This window comes from Somniosus microcephalus, chromosome 25 (genome assembly GCF_052327205.1).
Source record: "Somniosus microcephalus isolate GS21.2 chromosome 25, FLI_Smic_1.0, whole genome shotgun sequence".
Taxonomy (NCBI): Eukaryota; Metazoa; Chordata; class Chondrichthyes; order Squaliformes; family Somniosidae; genus Somniosus; species Somniosus microcephalus.
In genome coordinates, this window is record NC_141011.1 from 50,764,961 (window position 1) to 50,783,638 (window position 18,678).

An 18,678-nucleotide genomic window follows, 5' to 3' on the forward strand; every position below is an offset into this window, starting at 1 on the left:
GAGGGTGCAGAGGAGAGTTGATGGTACAAGGACTAGGGGACACAGATTTAAGGTTTTGGGCAAGAGATATGGGGGATGAGGAAAAACTTTTTTACACAGCGAGTGGTGAGGACCTGGAACTCGCTGCCGACGGAAGTGGTGGAAGCGGAGACACTCAATGTTTTCAAGGGGAGACTGGATAGGCACTTGAGGGAAATAAACTTGCAAGGCTACAGGGATAGAGCGGGGGAATGGGACTGACTGGATTGCTCTACAGAGAGCCGGCGCGGACTCGATGGGCCGAATGGCCGCCTTCTGTGCTGTTGTGATTGTATGACTCTGACTCCCTACCTAACATCACTGTGGGCGCACCTTCACCACACAGACTGCAGCGGTTCAAGAAGGCGGCTCACCACCGCCTTCTCGAGGGCAATTAGGGATGGGCAATAAATGCTGGCCTTGCCAGCGACGCCCACGTCCTGTGAATGCATTTTTTTTTTAAATCCTCGTACGAGAGCCAAACCATGGAGGACATCACAGCCGAGCCTAATCACATCCTGTCTGTGTATGTGGACTTTCCTGCAGGGCTCATTACCATCCTGTGACCTTGGCTGATTTCAGCTCCGACCGGGACTATAACCTGATATCTTGGAGGCTCTGTATGCAATTACTTATATTTATTTAGCGCCCTTCGGGTTTTGTTTTAGAGATGTTGAGGTGCTGCTGCTTTCAAAGCCTTACTGTCGGAACATGAAATTAAAAACAGCTCAGCTAGGATACAGTGCGACACGTACGTGCTTTGCAACAGCAGCAGTGTTATACAACATATCACAACAGCTGTGATAGCCAGCAGCATAAGTCTCTTCTGAATTCTTAAGTGTGCTTTTTTTCCTGGAGTAATTTACAAGGCAGCGTGGAACTTCCTGTGCTAGTTTCCCTGTCATCGCTATAGCACAATGAAACCATTCAAGGAATTAACCCCTTTGTCACAAGGTTTATTAACATGACATCCAAAGCAGCCTGGCTCTGAGTAAATTGGCATGCGTGTGTTGATCCCAAATTCTGAAGGAAAATTGGTATGCTTCCCAGGAAAAAAATACTTCAATAATTGAAGTACTACTGGAGTAAGCACTTGGTCAGTCTAATATTTACCTATCAGAAGTTTTGGGAATTTATGTTTGGTTCATAGCTGATTCTAGCAAAAAAGGATTTGAATTGTGGTACATGTTTTCGTGGATAGGTTCATAGGCATATAGACAACCAGGTACGACCATTGCAGTCTATCTGGCTGGTCGCAATGTCTAGGAAATATCGGCCCAGAAATTCGGGTCGGGGGCTTCTCGTGGGTGCAAGCCTCCGACCGGCACTTACCTTGTGCGCCGGCCGTTGTGCTGTGGGCCCACGTGGGATTCCAATCCTGGGCCGCCTCCAACCGCCGGCGCACAGTGCTTGCGTATCCTGGGGCGCAGTTGGTGCGAAGCGTCCCCTGGGATCACGTGGGCCATGGAGAGCCAATGGTAGCAGGGAATGCTTCATTCATAAATTTGACACAAAAAGCTATCAAATCTAATAAATACTATAAGCCCCAAAACATAACTAAAACTTCAAATAAGTTTTTTTTTAAATCACAATTTTAAAATAACTATAAATTACATGAAATAACTATTTTAAACAATAATTTAAAATTTTGAGAATTAATTACATTTTCTAACAGGGCTAAAAATAAACTTACCCTTTAAAGTATTTAAAAATAATAAACCTGTGGAAAAAATGTTTTCATTTTAATTAATTCACCACTTACCTTGTTAAAAGCAGTCCTTGCGCCTGCTTTTTAAAAATGTAACTGCTGGAGACTTACCCTCCTGGAGGAACCTGCAAAAAAAACGTAAGTTCGATGCGCATGCGCTGCCTCTCCGTCGCACGCGTTCCACCTGTCAAACCCTCCTTTCAAGGGAACGGAAGTTCTGGTTTCCCGTGCATGCGCAGTGCATGCACAAAACCGGCACTTTCATTGGGCCTACGCGTGAGTACCCAGCACATACTCACACGTGGGGACCTGAATTTCTGGGCCACTATATCCCATGGTATCTTCCACACACTCCTTTGTCAAATTTCTCTCCTGCACTTGTCCAACTCTCTCAAATTTGTTGGTACAATCGGCTCCCTTGACAGTCAATATATACCTTCACCAAACTCTGCGTAAAGTAATTAAATCTTAAACTGTCTTTTCGCCCTCCCTCTTAAAAGTCTGAATCTGTGCTCTCTTGTAGAATCTGTGACCATGTTAAACATATTGACTTGATCCCAGCAGTTATACCCAGATTCTGCCTACCATTGCCCTCCAGCATTGACCCTGCTGGAATTGGTTGGTTCAGTGGGAAGCCTCCCTTTTTACATGTGGCCCATGGGAGCCCATACCACTATAGACACATCTCCAGCACCTATCTCCCCATGCTGCTGGAAACTCTGGCACCTAGCTACCATCCAGGGTGAGATCCAGGCCATTTCCCTGGCCTTGGTCCCTAACCCCCACCAGCAATGGGACCAAATCACAGCATCCTGGAGGCTGCCACACCTTATCTCGCTGCGCATCCAGGCCTCTCGTCATGTCAGGTTTCTGATGGGGCAAAACCTGGCCCGTGAGACTCCAACCCTGGCTCCAGCTCCTTCTCCGCCCCCTTGGTGTCACTTGCCTTGTATGGGGAAGGTGTAGATTCCACCCCATACAAGACCCAGTGGAACACTCAGTATAGGCTGAGTCTGGTGTATCCAGGTCTCGGACAAATTACAGGCCCTTCTGCCGCACTCTCGCTGAAGTCACAGGAATGTGTCAGAAGGGCCAAGTAATTTTGGTCCCATTGACGTTTATCTATCTGTACCCTTTTGGGTCTTGAATACTTCAGTAAGATTACCTGTGAATCTTCTCCTGTGGATCTCTTTCAAGTTCTGAAGTGAAATTAGTCAAATTAGTTTATTTCATAAGCATGAAAGTCCAATAAATAGGATTTGTAAATTTTTAGTTCCTTTTCATGAGGGAAGTAAGCCCAGAAATACACTGTAAATATTCAAATTACAAAACACACAGTGGAACATTTTATGGCAGAAAGTGGGTGTAGCACCTAAAAGTATCAACCTGGAGCGCTGTAGCGTGAAGAGTCTATGAGCAAACTGCTGAGTGCCCGAAGCCAAGCACCTCCCCCGATGGCTCGCTGGTTAGACCACTGATGTGGTGTGGCACTGAGCCATACAGAGCAGGAAAGTACCTGGTTCAGCAGCTGGATTTTGTTGAGTTAGCCAATTTTAAAGTGGGATAGGGCTGCAATTGGCCTCCGCGTTCTCAGTTACGAAAGGGGGGGGGGGGCGGTGAAAAACTGCTCAAGGTTCTCTTTTCCTCTACGCCACCCATTGTTGCTATCCATCACTCGATGCTGGAATTGTGTGTGAAAGACTAGGTCGGGCTTGATCAAGTGATTTGGCACGGTGCAACGCTCTGCAACAAACTCTAAGTTCCTACACTAAACAGAATTCCCTGCCTTATTACCTCATTTTACATCAAAAGCCCCAGTTTCCAGTAGCATAGGGCAGGTAGTCCCAGTCTGTTGGAAAATGCTGGCATTTGAGCAATAACAGATCACTTGCCCTAATGATGGCTTCAACTTGTCAAGGCACATATATAAGGGCAAGGCTGGATGGCATCTATTTTAATGCAAGGAGTCTTGCAAATAAGGTGGATGAACTGAAGGTGTTGATAAACACATGGGAGTATGATATTGTTGCTATCACGGAGACATGGTTGAGGGAGGGGCAAGACTGGCAGCTCAATATTCCGGGGTACAGAATCTTCAGGCGAGACAGAGGGGGAGGTATAAGAGGAGGGGGTGTCGCAATATTAATTAAGGAGTCAATTACTGCAGTAAGGAGGGATGATATATTAGCAGGCTCCTCTAATGAGGCCATATGGGTGGAGCTTAAAAACAAAAAGGGGGCAAGCACTTTGCTGGGAGTGTACTATAGGCCTCCAAACAGTCAGGGGGAGATAGAGGAACAGATATGTAGGCAAATCTCAGAGAAATGTGCAAATAATAGGGTAATAATAATGGGGGATTTCAACTTCCCCAATATTAACTGGGATAGTCAGAGTGTGAAAGGCTCAGAGGGTGTAGAATTCTTAAAGTGCATCCAGGAGAGCTTTTTGAGCCAGCATGTAGAAAGTCCTACAAGAGAGGGGGCGGTACTGGACCTAATTCTAGGGAATGTGGCCGGCCAAGTGGAAAAAGTGCTAGTAGGTGAGCACTTTGGTGATAGTGACCATAATATGGTAAGATTTAAGGTGGTCATGGAAAAGGACAGGGATGGGCCGGAAATAAAGGTTCTAAATTGGGGGAAGGCCGATTTTAATAGGATAAGGCAGGATCTGGCCAAAATGGACTGGGATCAGCTACTTGTAGGAAAATCCGCATCGGAGCAATGGGAGGCTTTCAGAAGGGAGATTGAGATCATACAATGGCAACATGTTCCCGTAAAGGTCAAGGGTGGTTCCAAAAACCACAGGGAACCTTGGATGTCAGGGGATATACGAGAATGGATTAGGAAAAAAAGGAGGGCTTTTGGTAGATACAAAAGGCTAAAGACGGAGGAAGCCCTAGAGGAGTACAAAAAGTGCAGGGGGATACTTAAAAAAGAAATTAGGAGATCAAGGAGGGGCCATGAAATAACACTGGCGAGCAAAATAAAGGAAAATCCGAAGATGTTTTATAAGTATATTAAGGGTAAGAGGATAACTAGGGAAAAAATAGGGCCCATTAGGGACAAAAGTGGCAATCTGTGTGGAGCCGGAAGATGTAGGAGGGGTTCTAAATGAATTTTTTGCATCTGTTTTCACTATGGAGAAGGACGATGTAGACATAGAAATAGGGCGGGGGGACTGTGATATGCTCGAACATATTAACATCGAGAGGGAGGAGGTATTGGCGGTTTTAGCTGGCCTAAAAATGGATAAATCCCCAGGCCCGGATGAAATGTATCCCAGGCTGCTGTGTGAGGCAAAGGAGGAGATTGCGGGGGCTCTAACACATATATTCAGGACCTCTCTGGCCACAGGGGATGTGCCAGAGGACTGGAGAACCGCTAATGTAGTACCATTATTCAAGAAGGGTAGTAGGGAAAAACCGGGGAACTACAGGCCAGTGAGCCTAACATCAGTGGTAGGAAAATTATTGGAAAAAATCCTGAGGGACAAAATTTGTCTCCACTTGGAGAGGCAAGGATTAATCAGGGATAGTCAACATGGCTTTGTCAAGGGAAGATCATGTCTGACTAATTTGATTGAGTTTTTTGAGGGGGTGACTAGGTGTGTGGATGAGGGTAACGCAGTGGATGTGGTATACATGGATTTCAGTAAGGCCTTCGATAAAGTCCCGCACAGGAGACTGGTCAAGAAGGTAAGAGCCCATGGAATCCAGGGTGCCTTGGCACATTGGATACAAAACTGGCTTAGTGGCAGAGGGTGATGGTCGAAGGTTGTTTTTGTGACTGGAAGCCTGTGGCCAGTGGGGTACCACAGGGATCGGTGCTGGGTCCCTTGCTGTTTGTGGTCTACATTAATGACTTGGATATGAATGTAAAGGGTATGATCAGTAAGTTCGCGGATGATACAAAAATTGGTAGGGTGGTAAATAGCGAGGAGGGTAGCCTCAGTCTGCAGGACGATATAGATGGGTTGGTCAGATGGGCGGAACAGTGGCAAATGGAATTTAACCCGGAAAAGTGCGAGGTGATGCACTTTGGGGGGACTAACAAGGCAAAGGAATACACAATGAATGGAAAGACCCTAGGCAAGACGGAGGGTCAGAGGGATCTGGGTGTGCAAGTACACAGATCCCTGAAGGCGGCGGAACAGGTGGATAAGGTGGTAAAAAAGGCATATGGGATACTTGCCTTCATTAGCCGAGGCATTGAATATAAGAGCAAGGAGGTTATGATGGAGCTGTATAAAACACTGGTTAGGCCACAGCTGGAATACTGTGTGCAGTTCTGGTCGCCACACTACAGGAAGGATGTGATCGCGTTAGAGAGGGTGCAGAGCAGGTTCACCAGGATGTTACCAGGGCTGGAGCGCTTCAGCTATGAAGAGAGACTGGGCAGATTGGGTTTGTTTTCCTTGGAGCAGAGGAGGCTGAGGGGGGACATGATTGAGGTGTACAAAATTATGAGGGGCATAGATAGGAAGGATGCTGAGGAGCTTTTTCCCTTAGTAGAGGGGTCAATAACTAGGGGGCATAGATTCAAGGTAAAGGGCGGGAGGTTTAGAGGGTATTTGAGAAAGAACTTTTTCACCCAGAGGGTGGTTGGAGTCTGGAACTCACTGCCTGAAAGGGTTGTGGAGGCAGAAACCCTCACAACATTTAAGAAGCATTTGGATGTGCACTTGAAATGCCATAGCATACAAGGCTACGGGCCAAATGCTGGAATATGGGATTAGATTAGACAGGGCTTGATGGCCGGCGCAGACACGATGGGCCGAAGGGCCTCTACCCGTGCTGTATTACTCTATGACTCTATGACACATAAATCATAAGAACATAAACAGGAGCAGGAATAGGCCACTTGGCCCCTCGAGCCTGCTCCGCCATTCAATAAGATCATGGCTGATCTTGGGCTCAAAGCCACTTCCCCATAACTCTTCACTCCCTTATCTTGCAAAAATCTCCACCTTAAATGTATTTAAAGACCCAGCCTCCACAGCTCTCTGGGGCAGAGAATTCCACAGATTTACAACCCTCGGAGAGAAGAAATTCCTCCTCATCTCAGTTCTAAAAGGGCGACCCTTTATTCTGAAACTATGCCCCCGTGTTCTAGATTTCCTCACGAGGGGAAACATCTTCTCTGCATCTACCTTGTCGAGCCCCCTCAGTATCTTATGTTTCAATAAGATCACACCTCATTCTTCTAAATTCCAATGAGTATAGGCCCAGCCTGCTCAACCTTTCCTCACAAGTCAACCCCCTCATCTCTGGAATTAACCTAGTGAATCGTCTTTGAGCTGCCTCCAATGCAAGCATATCCTTCCTTAAATAAGGAGACCAAAACTGTACGCAGTACTCAAGGTGTGGTCTCACCAATACCCTATACAGTTGTAGCAGGACTTCTCTGTTTTTATACTCCAACCCCCTTGAAATAAAGGCCAACATTCCATTTGCCTTTTTGATTACTTGCTGTACCTGCATGCTAACTTTTTGTGTTTCATGCACAAGGACCCCTAGGTACCCCCCTCCATTTAAATAATAATTTGCTTTTTTATTTTTCCTTCCAAAGTATATAACCTCGCACTTTCCCACATTATACTCCATCTGCCAAATGTTTGCCCACTCACTTAGCCTGTCTATATCCCTTTGCAGATTCTTTGAGTCCTCTGCACAACTTGCTTTCCCACCCATCTGTTTATCATCTGCAAACTTGGCTACATTACACTTGGTCCCTTCATCCAAGTTATTAATGTAGATTGTAAATAGTTGAGGCCCCAGCACCGATCCCTGTGGCACCCCACTAGTTACCGTTTGCCAATTGGAAAATGACCCATTTATCCCAACTCTCTGCTTTCTGTTAGTTAGCCAATTCTCTATCCATGCTAATATATTACCCCCAATTCCGTGAGCTCTTATCTTATGCAGTAACCTTTTATGTGGCACCTTATCGAATGCTTTCTGGAAATCCAAATACACCACATCTACTGTTTCACCTTTGTCCACCCTGCTCGTTACATCCTCAAAGAACTCCAGTAAATTTGTTAAACATGATTTCCCTTTCATAAAACCATGCTGACTCTGCTTGACTGCATTATGATTTTCCAAATGCCCTGCTACTGCTTCCTTAATAAAGGACTCCAGCATTTTCCCAACGACAGATGTTAGGCTAACTGGTCTATAGTTTCCTGCTTTCTGTCTCCCTCCTTTCTTAAATTAGGGGTGTTACATTTGCAGTTTTCCAATCTGCTGGGACCTCTCCAGAGTCCAGGGAATTTTGGTATATTGCAACCAATGCATCCACTATCTCTGGAGCCGCTTCTTTAAAAACCCTGGGATGCAGGCCATCTGGTCATGGGGACTTGTCGTCTTTTAGTCCCATTATTTTATCAAGTACTATTTCCCTAGTGATGGTGATTGTCTTTAGTTCCCCCCTCCCTGTGGCCCCTTGATTATCCATTTTTGGGATGTTGTTAGTGTCTTCTACCGTGAAGACAGATAAAAAATATTTGTTCAGAGTCTCGGCCATTTCCCCGTTCTCCATTATTAATTCCCCAGTCTCATCCTCTAAGGGACCAACGTTTACTTTAGCTACTCTCTTCCTTTTTATATACCTGTAGAAGCTCTTACTATCTGTTTTAATGTTTCTTGCCAGTTTTCTCTCATAATTCATTTTTTTTTTAGTCATCCTTTGCAGGTTTTTAAAAATTTCCCAATCCTCTGGTCTCCCACCAATCTTGCCAACATTGTATGCCTTCGTTTTCAATTTGATACCATCCTTTACTTAGCCACGGATGGTGCTCCCTTCTCTTAAAGTCTTTCTTTCTCATTGGAATATATTTTTGTTGAGAGTTATGAAATATCTCCTTAAATGTCCGCCACTGCATTTCAACTGTCTTACCCTTTTAGTTTGTTTTTCCAGTTCTGCCCTCATGCCATTATAATTGCCTTTGTTTAAGATCAGGACACTGGTTTGAGATTCAACTTTCTCACCCTCCAACTGAATTTGAAATTCAACCATGCTATGATCACTCTTTCCTAGAGGATCCTTTACTATGAGATCATTTATTAATTCTGTCTCATTACACAGTACCAGATCCAAGATAGCCTGCTCCCTGGTTGGTTCCATTACATACTGTTCTAGGAAACCATCCTGGATGCACTCTATGAACTCCTCCTCAAGACTACCATGGCCAATTTAATTTGTCCAATCAATATGGAGATTAAAATCACCCATTATTATTACCAAACTCTTTTTTTTTTTAACAGGCCTCCATTATTTGTTGATTTTTACTCTGTCCAACAGTATTGCTACTGTTCGGGGGCCTGTAGACTACGCCCACCAGAGACTTTTCCCTTTATTATTTTTTTATCTCCACCCAAACTGATTCTCCATCTTGATCTTCTGATCCAATATCACTTCTCACCACTGCACTGATCCCATCCTTTCCCAACAAAGCCACCCCACCTCCCTTTCCTTTCTGTCTGTCCTTCCGAATTGTCAGATACCCTGGAATATTCAGTTCCCAGCCCTGATCACCTTGCAACCACGTCTCTGTAATGGCGATCAGATCATACCCATTTGTGATCAAGGATGACCACTTGCGTAAAGTACTGGAGAGCTGCTACCCAAGAAAAAGAACTGTAGCATGACTTGTCACCTTGACTAGAGGCTGTCAACATGAGAGTCACCAAGAAATCAAATCGGGAATTCAGAAGAAACTTCTCTACCCAGAGAGAGGTGAGAATGTGGAACTCGCTACCACAGGGAGTGGTTGAGGCGAATGGTATAGATGCTTTTAAGGGGAGGCTGGACAAGTACATGAGGGAGAAAGGAATAGTGGGAGCTGGAGTTAGATGAGGAAGGATGGGAGGAGGCTCGAGTGGAGCATAAATACCGGCATGGACTCGTTGGGCCAAATGGCCTGTTTCGGTGCTGTATATTCTATGTAACAAAAAAAAAATGGGGAATTTAGTTTTTTTGGGGTTAATCCTTTGTCTTGCGGCAGAGTTTTGTGTTCTGTGTTACAGTCTTGTCGCATTCTTCCTAAATAAATGACAGTGTTGGGACAAACAAACAGGGTGTCTCCTTCCAGTGTACTATCTGTATTTTGGCTCGTATATCAGAAAGCTCTATTCAGTTTGGCATACTCCTCCTTTACCTAAAGAAAATGGTGCAAGCCACACCAGTAAGATTTATTGGTCACTTCTAGATTATTCTTGTGTAATTCTTGTAGACCGCCTCTGTAATTTTTATGTCTGTGCAAAACCTCGTGGAAGAACTTAAGCTTCTTGTTTAAGAAAGAAATATTTAAATGGCACTTTAATGACTTCAATACTGCTAACCAACTTTGGAAAATAAAACAGGGGATCTTTATTTTAACAGCTCACTCCAAGTGAAGAGGCTTTTCTACGCACCTATGCAGGAGTAGTGAACAGCCAGCTTAGTCAACTTCCACAGCATCCAATTGATCAGGGTAAGTACAAGACCTTGCAAAACTAGACAATCGTGGCAGGCGTTCAGGCCGCAATCCAGTGTTGACCCTTAAGATACAGTATTTATGCCGAGGTAGTATTTATTTTGTCAGGCCCAGGACATGATGATGTCAATGCAGTATTAATATTGTGAGACACGTGGCCAATTGGAGTGCTGCAATTTTGGCTCATCCAGGTTGCTTTATTATTTGCTTAGCTCACTGAGGGCTTCTAATGGCCAGAGCTGGGTATTGCAGAATTCTAATACTGGCTGTACTCTTGCACACTCGCAAAGGACCTGAATATTGTAACCCTTTGTGAACCTGGAACAGCTGGGACAACCTGCCTCCCCATCCTCTACCTTGGGACCTACCGCCCTGCCCCCTATCTGCCAATGAGGATGCAAGTGTCCTTGGGTGCACTTTGTTCTACTTTTCTCAGCCAGTCTATATGATGCAGTACTGCTGCATTCGTAAATGTGCCTGATGCACGGCACTATGTAATGTTCCTATTTTTTTTGGCTCTGTGTGCTTATGTGTGTTTATATAAAAATGTTCATCCGGTTTTCCAATTTTTTTTTTCAATGAAGATAAGCTTCCTTTCCTGATCAGAAGCCAAGCATCTCCTCTGATGGTTTGCTGGTTAAACCTTTCCCCACATGGATTAAAGACCCAGCTGCTTAATCTTGTCATAGCGTCATAACGGCACAGAAGGCGGCCATTCGGCCCATCGAGTCCGTGCCGGCTCTCTGTAGAGCAATCCAGTCAGTCCCATTCCCCCGCTCTATCCCTGTAGCCCTCTGCAAGTTTACAGGAAACTCTTTGGTATCCGGCACCGACGGGACTGGCGTGTTGCCGGTTGATTAAAAATTCTGGCTGACGGAGAGGGCTATCTACCGAGGTTATTTTTAACAAACATAAATTTAAAAAAATCAAGAAATGTGCAGTATACAGTAATTAGGTACTCCCAGCAGTGCAGGAGAGTCACACTCTTGTTATTGAGGTGTTCGGACTTCTGACAGCGCCAAGAAGCTGAGTAGTGGCAGTTTGGAGAATTGCCACCGAAGGAGACTCGGACTCGGCAACATTTCCGGTTATTGAGGTGTTGTTTTCGGAGTATGAATTTTGCTGGTTAATAGAGAATTCCGGATATTTAGGTGCCGTTTAAACAAGAGTTTCATGTATTTCCCTCAAGTGCCTATCCAGTCTCCCCTTGAAAACATTGAGTGTCTCCGCTTCCACCACTTCCGTCGGCAGTGAGTTCCAGGTCCTCGCCACTCGCTGCGTTAAAAAAAAAAAAAAGTTTTTTCTCACGTCCCCCCTGTATCTCTTGCCCAAAACCTTAAATCTGTGTCCCCTAGTCCTTGTACCATCAACTAGTGGGAACAGCCTTTCCCCATCTAGCCTATCCAAAGCCATCATAATCTTGTACACCTGTATCAAATCATCCCTCAACCTCCTTTGCTCTAATGAAAACAAATCCAGCTTCTCCAACCTGTCCTTGTAGCTAGGATCCCCCATCCCGGGAACCATTCTGGTAAATCTCCTCTGCATCCTCTCAAGGACCTTCACATCCTTCCTAAAGTGTGGTGACCAGAACTGGATGCAATACTCCAGTTGTGGCCTAACCAGCGCTTTATAAAGGTTCAGCATAACTTCTCTACTTTTGTACTCAATACCTCTATTTATGAAGCCCAAGATCCCATATGCTTTGCTAACCACTCTCTCAATATGTCCTGCCACCTTCAGAGTCTTGTGGACATTTTACTCCCAGGTCCCTCTGTTCCTGCACACTCTAAAACTGTGACATTAAGTGTATATTGCCTCTCCCTGTTCCTTCTGCCAAAATGCATCACCTCACACTTCTCTGTATTAAATTCCATCCGCGCCCCTGGGATCACGTGGGCCAGGCCAGCCAATAGGAGAAGGGAACCTCCCATCATACACTTGACAGATAGACCTGTCAAATATATCAATGGAGATCACCCCAAAACACAGTAAAACATTAAATCATTATTTTTAAATCAGGTTATTAAAATAAATTAAAATGACATAAAATTAAACATTTTAAACAAAAATTAAATTTTTTGAAAAAAATTAGTTTTTTTACAGGGCTAAAAATAAATTTACCTTTTTAAAAGTTTTTTTTAAATTATAAATGCGTGGAAATTTTAAAAAAAAAACTTTTTTTCAACTCTTATGCTGGTAAAAGCAAGCCTTACGCCTGCTTTTACCAGGCCTAAGATATCTAAAGTGTTTTCAGCGGGCGAGGTTCTGCAGAAAGCGGAACTCTTTTCCACCCCCCCCCCCCCCCGGCCGCAGAGGCCCTTCTCCAGGGCAGGCGTCCGATCTGTCAAAAGGATTCTTTACAGATCGGAAGTGCCGGTTTTCAGCGGATGCGCTTCGCATGCCTGAAACCGGCATTTCCGATGCCCCTACGGGTGGGTACACAGCGCTTACACACCCGTAGGCATCGGAAAACAGGGGCCCATATTTCCTGATGTGCAGTGCAATGCTGCTATCCGATGTCCCTGTTTGGTTGCGCGTTCACACCTGAAGCTCCCACGCAGGCCACTTGCCGGTTTCTCAATGGAAAAACCGCGCATGTGCAGAAGTATGAAAGGGCCCCCCCCCCCCCCCCCCCCCCAAAAAAGAGGGAAAATTGCTGCCATCACTGTCTATTTTGGCCATTATGCCTTTTTTCTTTTTGGATGGTAAAGAAAGAGTTTTTCCAGAATGAATCTGTGGTTATTCTACCCAAAATGTAATTGCGCTAGCTGGTCATAATACAAAGATGTCACATTATTACCAACCCAACTGTACCTGTATATTATGTATATTGGAGGAAAGGAACTAGCTGCGTATGGGGAAAAATGTTGGAAACTCTCTTTCAATAGTCAGGTTAGCTGCAGAATTGTGCGTTAAATGTGCAAACAAGTTTAAATATAATAACGAAGTTCTCGTGTATTCTCCCAGTCTCATTTTATGTACTGTAGCCAGATACATGTATAATGTCTGTGTTTTGGTCACCGCTCCTAATCTGTCTACTTTGACTCATCATCTGTTTTCCCTACACCTCTGAAATACCTTGAGGCATTTTTCTGTTGACGTGCTGTCTAACTGGAACTTGTTGCTGATGTTTTTATGTGTGTGGGGTTGTAAATAGCTTAGAGGAGCTGACAATGAAATGGATTCACGTGGTTCTGATGTTATAAATCACAAGTGGTTCCAGCACAATAGTTTTTTTTTATTCGTTCGTGCAGTGTGGGCGTCGCTGGCAAGGCCAGCATTTATTGCCCATCCCTAATTGTCCTTGAGAAGGTGTTGGTGAGCCGCCGCCTTGAACCGCTGCAGTCCATGTGGTGAAGGTGCTCCCACAGTGCTGTTAGGGAGGGAGTTCCAGGATTTTGACCCAGCAACGATGAAGGAACGGCCGATATATTTCCAAGTCAGGATAGTGTGTGATTTGGAGGGGAACTTGCAGGTGGTGGTGTTTCCATGCGCCTGCTGCCCTTGCCCTTCTAAGTGGTAGAGGTCATGGGTTTGGGAGGTTCAAGATAATTCTTCAAATGCCATAGTATTTAACTGCTGGGAGGATAGTTACAGGAGGGTAAAGTCAGACCTCAAGGTATAAAGTAGTAGCTTGTAATGATTACTATTAATAGCAGATATAGAAAGTCTAGCTTATATAATGGCCCAGAAATTCGGGTCGGAGGCTTCCTGTGGGTGCAAGCCTCCGACTTGCACTTACCTAGCGCGCCGGCCGTTGAGCTGTGGGCCCGCGTGGGATTCCGATCCTGGGCCTCCTCCAACTGCCGGCACGCAGTGCTTGCGTATCCTGGGGGCGCAGTTAGTTCGAAGCGTCCCCTGGGATCACGTGGGCCATGGAGAGCCAATGGTAGCAGGGAATGCTTCATTCATAAATTTGACAGGAAGAGCTGTCAAACCTATAAATACTATAAGCCCCAAAACATAACTAAAACTTCAAATAAATTTTTAAAAATCACATTTTTAAAATAACTATAAGTTACATGAAATAACTATTTTAAACAATTTAAATTTTTGAAAAAATGAATTACATTTTCTAACAGGGCTAAAATAAACTTAGCTTTCTTTAAAGTATTTAAAAATAATAAACCTGTGGGGAAAAAATGTTTTAATTTTAATTAATTCACCACTTGCCTTGTTAAAAGTGTAACTGCTGGAGACTTACCCTCCCGGAGAACGCTGCAAAGAAACCGTAAGTTCGATGCGCACGCGCTACCTCTCCGGCGCCGCGTTCCACCTGTCAACCCCTTCTTTCAAGGGAACAGAAGTTTTGGTTTCCCGTGCATGCACGAAACTGGCACTTTCGTTGGGCCTACGCGTGAGTACCCAGTGCGTACTCGCGTGGGGACCCGAATTTCTGGGCCAATATATTATGTGCAGATAAAAGATGTTTTCATTTTTGGTAAAATTGTGCATTCTTCAGGCTGAGGCGGTGAGTGCTACAGAATGCACACTTTCCATTTTTGCTATGTAATGTCATTGCTGTGTGCTCCCAAGGTCAGGAGTAGCATGACCAGATGTGAAGTGAAGTACCCCCTACTGTACCAGAGAGAATTTTCTGTTTTTCTTATTAGCATCCTTCTGGCTTCTCTGAGTGAAGTGATCTGTTTAGTGGCAGTAGGTATTGTGATGCTTCCCTCCCCCCCGCCCCCCCCCCCCCCCCCGACCCCATGCTGAAATAAAAAGGCACTATGCTCTCTATGACCATGACCCCACAGTCACTGTATTTTGATGCATATATTTGCATGAATGTTTTCAACAAAAGTGTTAAACCGTAAGGTTCTGATGTAATTTGTATCCTTATGAGGACAGCTTGTGCAACCTTTTTGGCATTTGCAGTCAGTCGGTGTTCATTTCTTACATTTATGAGCTGATATATAATGAGTACAATCAGGTATGATTTTTCAGGGGGTAGATTTCCGCTGGAATAACTGAAGGCGCGCCTCAGTGACTTGGTAGGTACAGGAAACTTTGTGCTATCCGGCACCGACGGGACCGAGCTGTTGCCATCCCATCAAAACTGCCGGACAAACCAGCGCTAATGTTGAAACATACGGAGATTTTGAGCTCCGTATCTGGCAACAAACCCTGTTGCAGCTTCCATTATTAAGGAGACAGTAACAGGACATTTGGATAATCATAATTTAATAGGACAAAGTCAGCATGGTTTTATGAAGGGGAAGTCATGTTTGATAAATTTGCTGGAGTTCTTTGAGGAAGTAACATATAGGGTGGATAAAGGGGAACCAGTGGACATAGTGTATTTAGACTTCCAAAAGGCATTTGATAAGGTGCCACACAAAAGATTATTGCTTAAGATAAAAAATCACGGGATTGGGGGTAATATTCTGGCATGGATAGAGGATTGGCTATCTAACAGAAGGCAGAGAGTTGGGATAAATGGTTCATTCTCAGACTGGCAATCAGTAACTAGTGGTGTTCCGCAGGGGTCAGTGCTGGGTCCCCAACTCTTTACAATCTATATTAACGATTTGGAGGAGGGGACCGAGTGTAACATATCAAAGTTTGCAGATGATACTAAGATGGGAGGGAAAGTAGTGAGTGAGGAGGACATAAAAAACCTGCAAGGGGACATAGACAGGCTAAGTAAGTGGGCAGAGATTTGGCAAATGGAATACAATACTGGAAAGTGTGAGGTTATGCACTTTGGCAGGAAAAATCGTAGAGCAAGTTATTATCTTAATGGCAAGAAACTGGAAAGTACTGAAGTACAAAGGGATCTGGGGGTCCTGGTGCACGAAACTCAAAAGGTTAGTATGCAGGTGCAGCAAGTGATTAAGAAGGCCAATGGAATGTTGGCTTTCATTGCTAGGGGGATAGAATATAAAAATAAGGGAGGTATTGCTTCAGTTGTACAAGGTATTGGTGAGACCGCACCTGGAATACTGCGTACAGTTTTGGTGTCCATACTTAAGAAAGGACATACTTGCTCTCGAGTCAGTACAAAGAAGGTTCACTCGGTTAATCCCGGGGATGAGGGGATGGACATATGAGGAGAGGTTGAGTAGATTGGGACTCTACTCATTGGAGTTCAGAAGAATGAGAGGCGATCTTATTGAAACATATAAGATTGTGAAGGGGTTGGATCGGGTGGATGCGGGGAGGATGTTCCCGATGATGGGTGAAACTAGAACTAGGGGGCATAGTCTTAGAATAAGGGGCTGCTCTTTCAAAACTGAGATGAAGAGGAACTACTTCACTCAGAGGGTGGTAGGTCCATGGAATATGCTGCCCCAAAAAGCTGTAGAAGCTACATCATTACATAAATTTAAAACAGAAATAGACAGTTTCCTAGAAGTAAAGGGAATTAAGGGTTACGGGGAGCGGGCAGGAATTTGGACATGAGTCTAGGTTCGGATCGGTCATGGCCCTGTGGGTAGCGGAGCAGGCCCAGGGGCCTTGTAGCCTGATCCTGCTCCTATTTCGTGTGTCTAATTCTGTTGGATTCAGGAGATGGTTCTGTGATAGTGGATTGGCGGTTAGGATCAGATCAGCCATGATCTTATTGAATGGCGGAGCAGGCTCGAGGGGCCGATTGGCCTACTCCTGCTCCTATTTCTTATGTTCTTAAACAGTCAGCCGTACCTTGCAAGCGTCTCTGTAGCTTAGCAACAGCTTCAGCGAGACCTTGCAGAGCCTGACTGGTGGGGAAAAAAAGCAACGAAAAGAAAAAAAACCTAACGAAACGGCTCCTGATTTTTGCCGGTGGCTCGAGCATTCCAGACAGTTAACCTCCGGATAAACCAAAGTTTCCTGTAAATGCACCGTACGGTATGGCACTGATTCATAGTCAGGTCCAGGATTGTGACCTGCGTTAGCTGGACAGGTCACGAGAATATTACAGTTGACGTATGAAGAGAGATTGGGTCGATTAGGCTTATATTCGCTGGAGTTTAGAAGAATGAGAGGGGATCTTATTGAAACTTATAAAATTCTAACAGAACTAGACAGACTTGATGCAGGAAGGATGTTCCCGATGGCCGGGGAGTCCAGAACCTAGGGTCACAGTCTAAGGATAAGGGGTAAGCCATTTAGGACAGAGATGAGGAGGAATTTCTTCACCCAGAGAGTGGTGAACCTGTGGAATTCTCTACCACAGAAGGCAGTTGAGGCCAATTCATTAAATATATTCAAGAAGGAGTTAGATATATTTCTTAGGCTAAAGGGATCAAGGGATATGGGGAGAAAGCAGGGACAGGGTACTGAATTTGGATGATCAGCCATGATCTCATTAAATGGCAGAACAGGCTCGAGGGGCCGAATGGCCTACTCCTGCTCCTATCTTCTATGTTTCTATGACCTCGGTATTCTCCGGTCCGTAGGAGAAAAAGCAGCCAGTGTTCCTGCTTCTGTTTGTTCAATAAAATCTGCTGGAATTTGTGCATGTGACAGGATCAGGCTACGTTATGATGTCCACCCCCACAATTAATTTGCCTGCTGGCATTTGCTGTCAAGAGTAACATATGAAGAATGACTACTGTAGTGAGATACTGGAGGGGTAAGCACTAGCTGTGAAACTGCCTCCGTGTGAATCAGTAGCTCGAGGGAGAAGGGGGGAATGGAGGGGAAGGGAAAGAGACTGAGGGAAATTATATTTTCTTTCACCATTTGTAGGTTTTATATTGTTTGTACGTTCTCGCCCCCGGGGGTGATTCCATCGTGACATCAATAGTTGTCCTAACTCTCCAATTGAGAACAATGGGAACTGGGCATACCTAACACTCAAATGAGCTGTGCTTGAATTTAGGAAAGTTAATCCAGTTACCCTAGCAACGAAGAGTTGGTACCTTCAGGTTCTCCTAAAGGCCAGGCTCAGACATATTAACATAGGAATTTGAATTGACAAGTGTCCTTTCTGCGCAGTAAAGTGGTGAATGATAACATTCCAAGCCTACTCGCCCAGTGTTCAGTACAGTACATGCTGTGCCCAGTGTCAGCAGTTCCTCATCCAAAACTGCAGTTGCATTTTGGCATTACATCCAAAAATATAATGATTAGAATGGATTGCTCTCTCCCAATACGTAGTACTTAAAATAAATCCTTGATTCAATGGCCTGTGATTATTACTGTGTACAGGATGCCAGGGTAGGGGGAAAAGATGGAAAATAGATTTGTTCTACTTCAGCAAAACCAGTCGCCACATCCTCCCTTCTCTCTCCTGTGCCCCACCTCCCACCCCCCAATGAACCTGGCAGATAACCGTACCAAACTGTGTGCTCCTCAGCCACGCAGACCCAGGAGGGTTTCATTTTTGATATTAGCCAGGGTGACCGTTGCGTTGATGCAATAGGATTCAGGACCTCGGGGCTAGAAGGAGTAATCAGCCAAGGGTCCAGCTCCTGATTGCTATCCAGTGACTTTAACTGTAAAGTGCGCAAGTGTGGGCATTAGATGATGATGGGATCAAGCTTGGC

The 18,678-nt window shown here is 44.8% G+C and overlaps 1 protein-coding gene across 3 annotated transcripts in view; it reads left to right on the forward strand.

Moving 5' to 3' along the window:
* ctnnbip1 (catenin, beta interacting protein 1) overlaps nt 1-18,678 on the forward strand; it is a 124,866-nt gene that overhangs the window by 55,104 nt on the left and 51,084 nt on the right. For all 3 annotated transcript variants that reach the window (XM_085967380.1, XM_085967379.1, XM_085967378.1), the window contains exon 3: nt 10,108-10,198. In XM_085967380.1, coding sequence (XP_085823506.1) covers nt 10,108-10,198 — 91 coding nt within the window. The remainder of the gene's footprint in view (nt 1-10,107; nt 10,199-18,678) is intronic.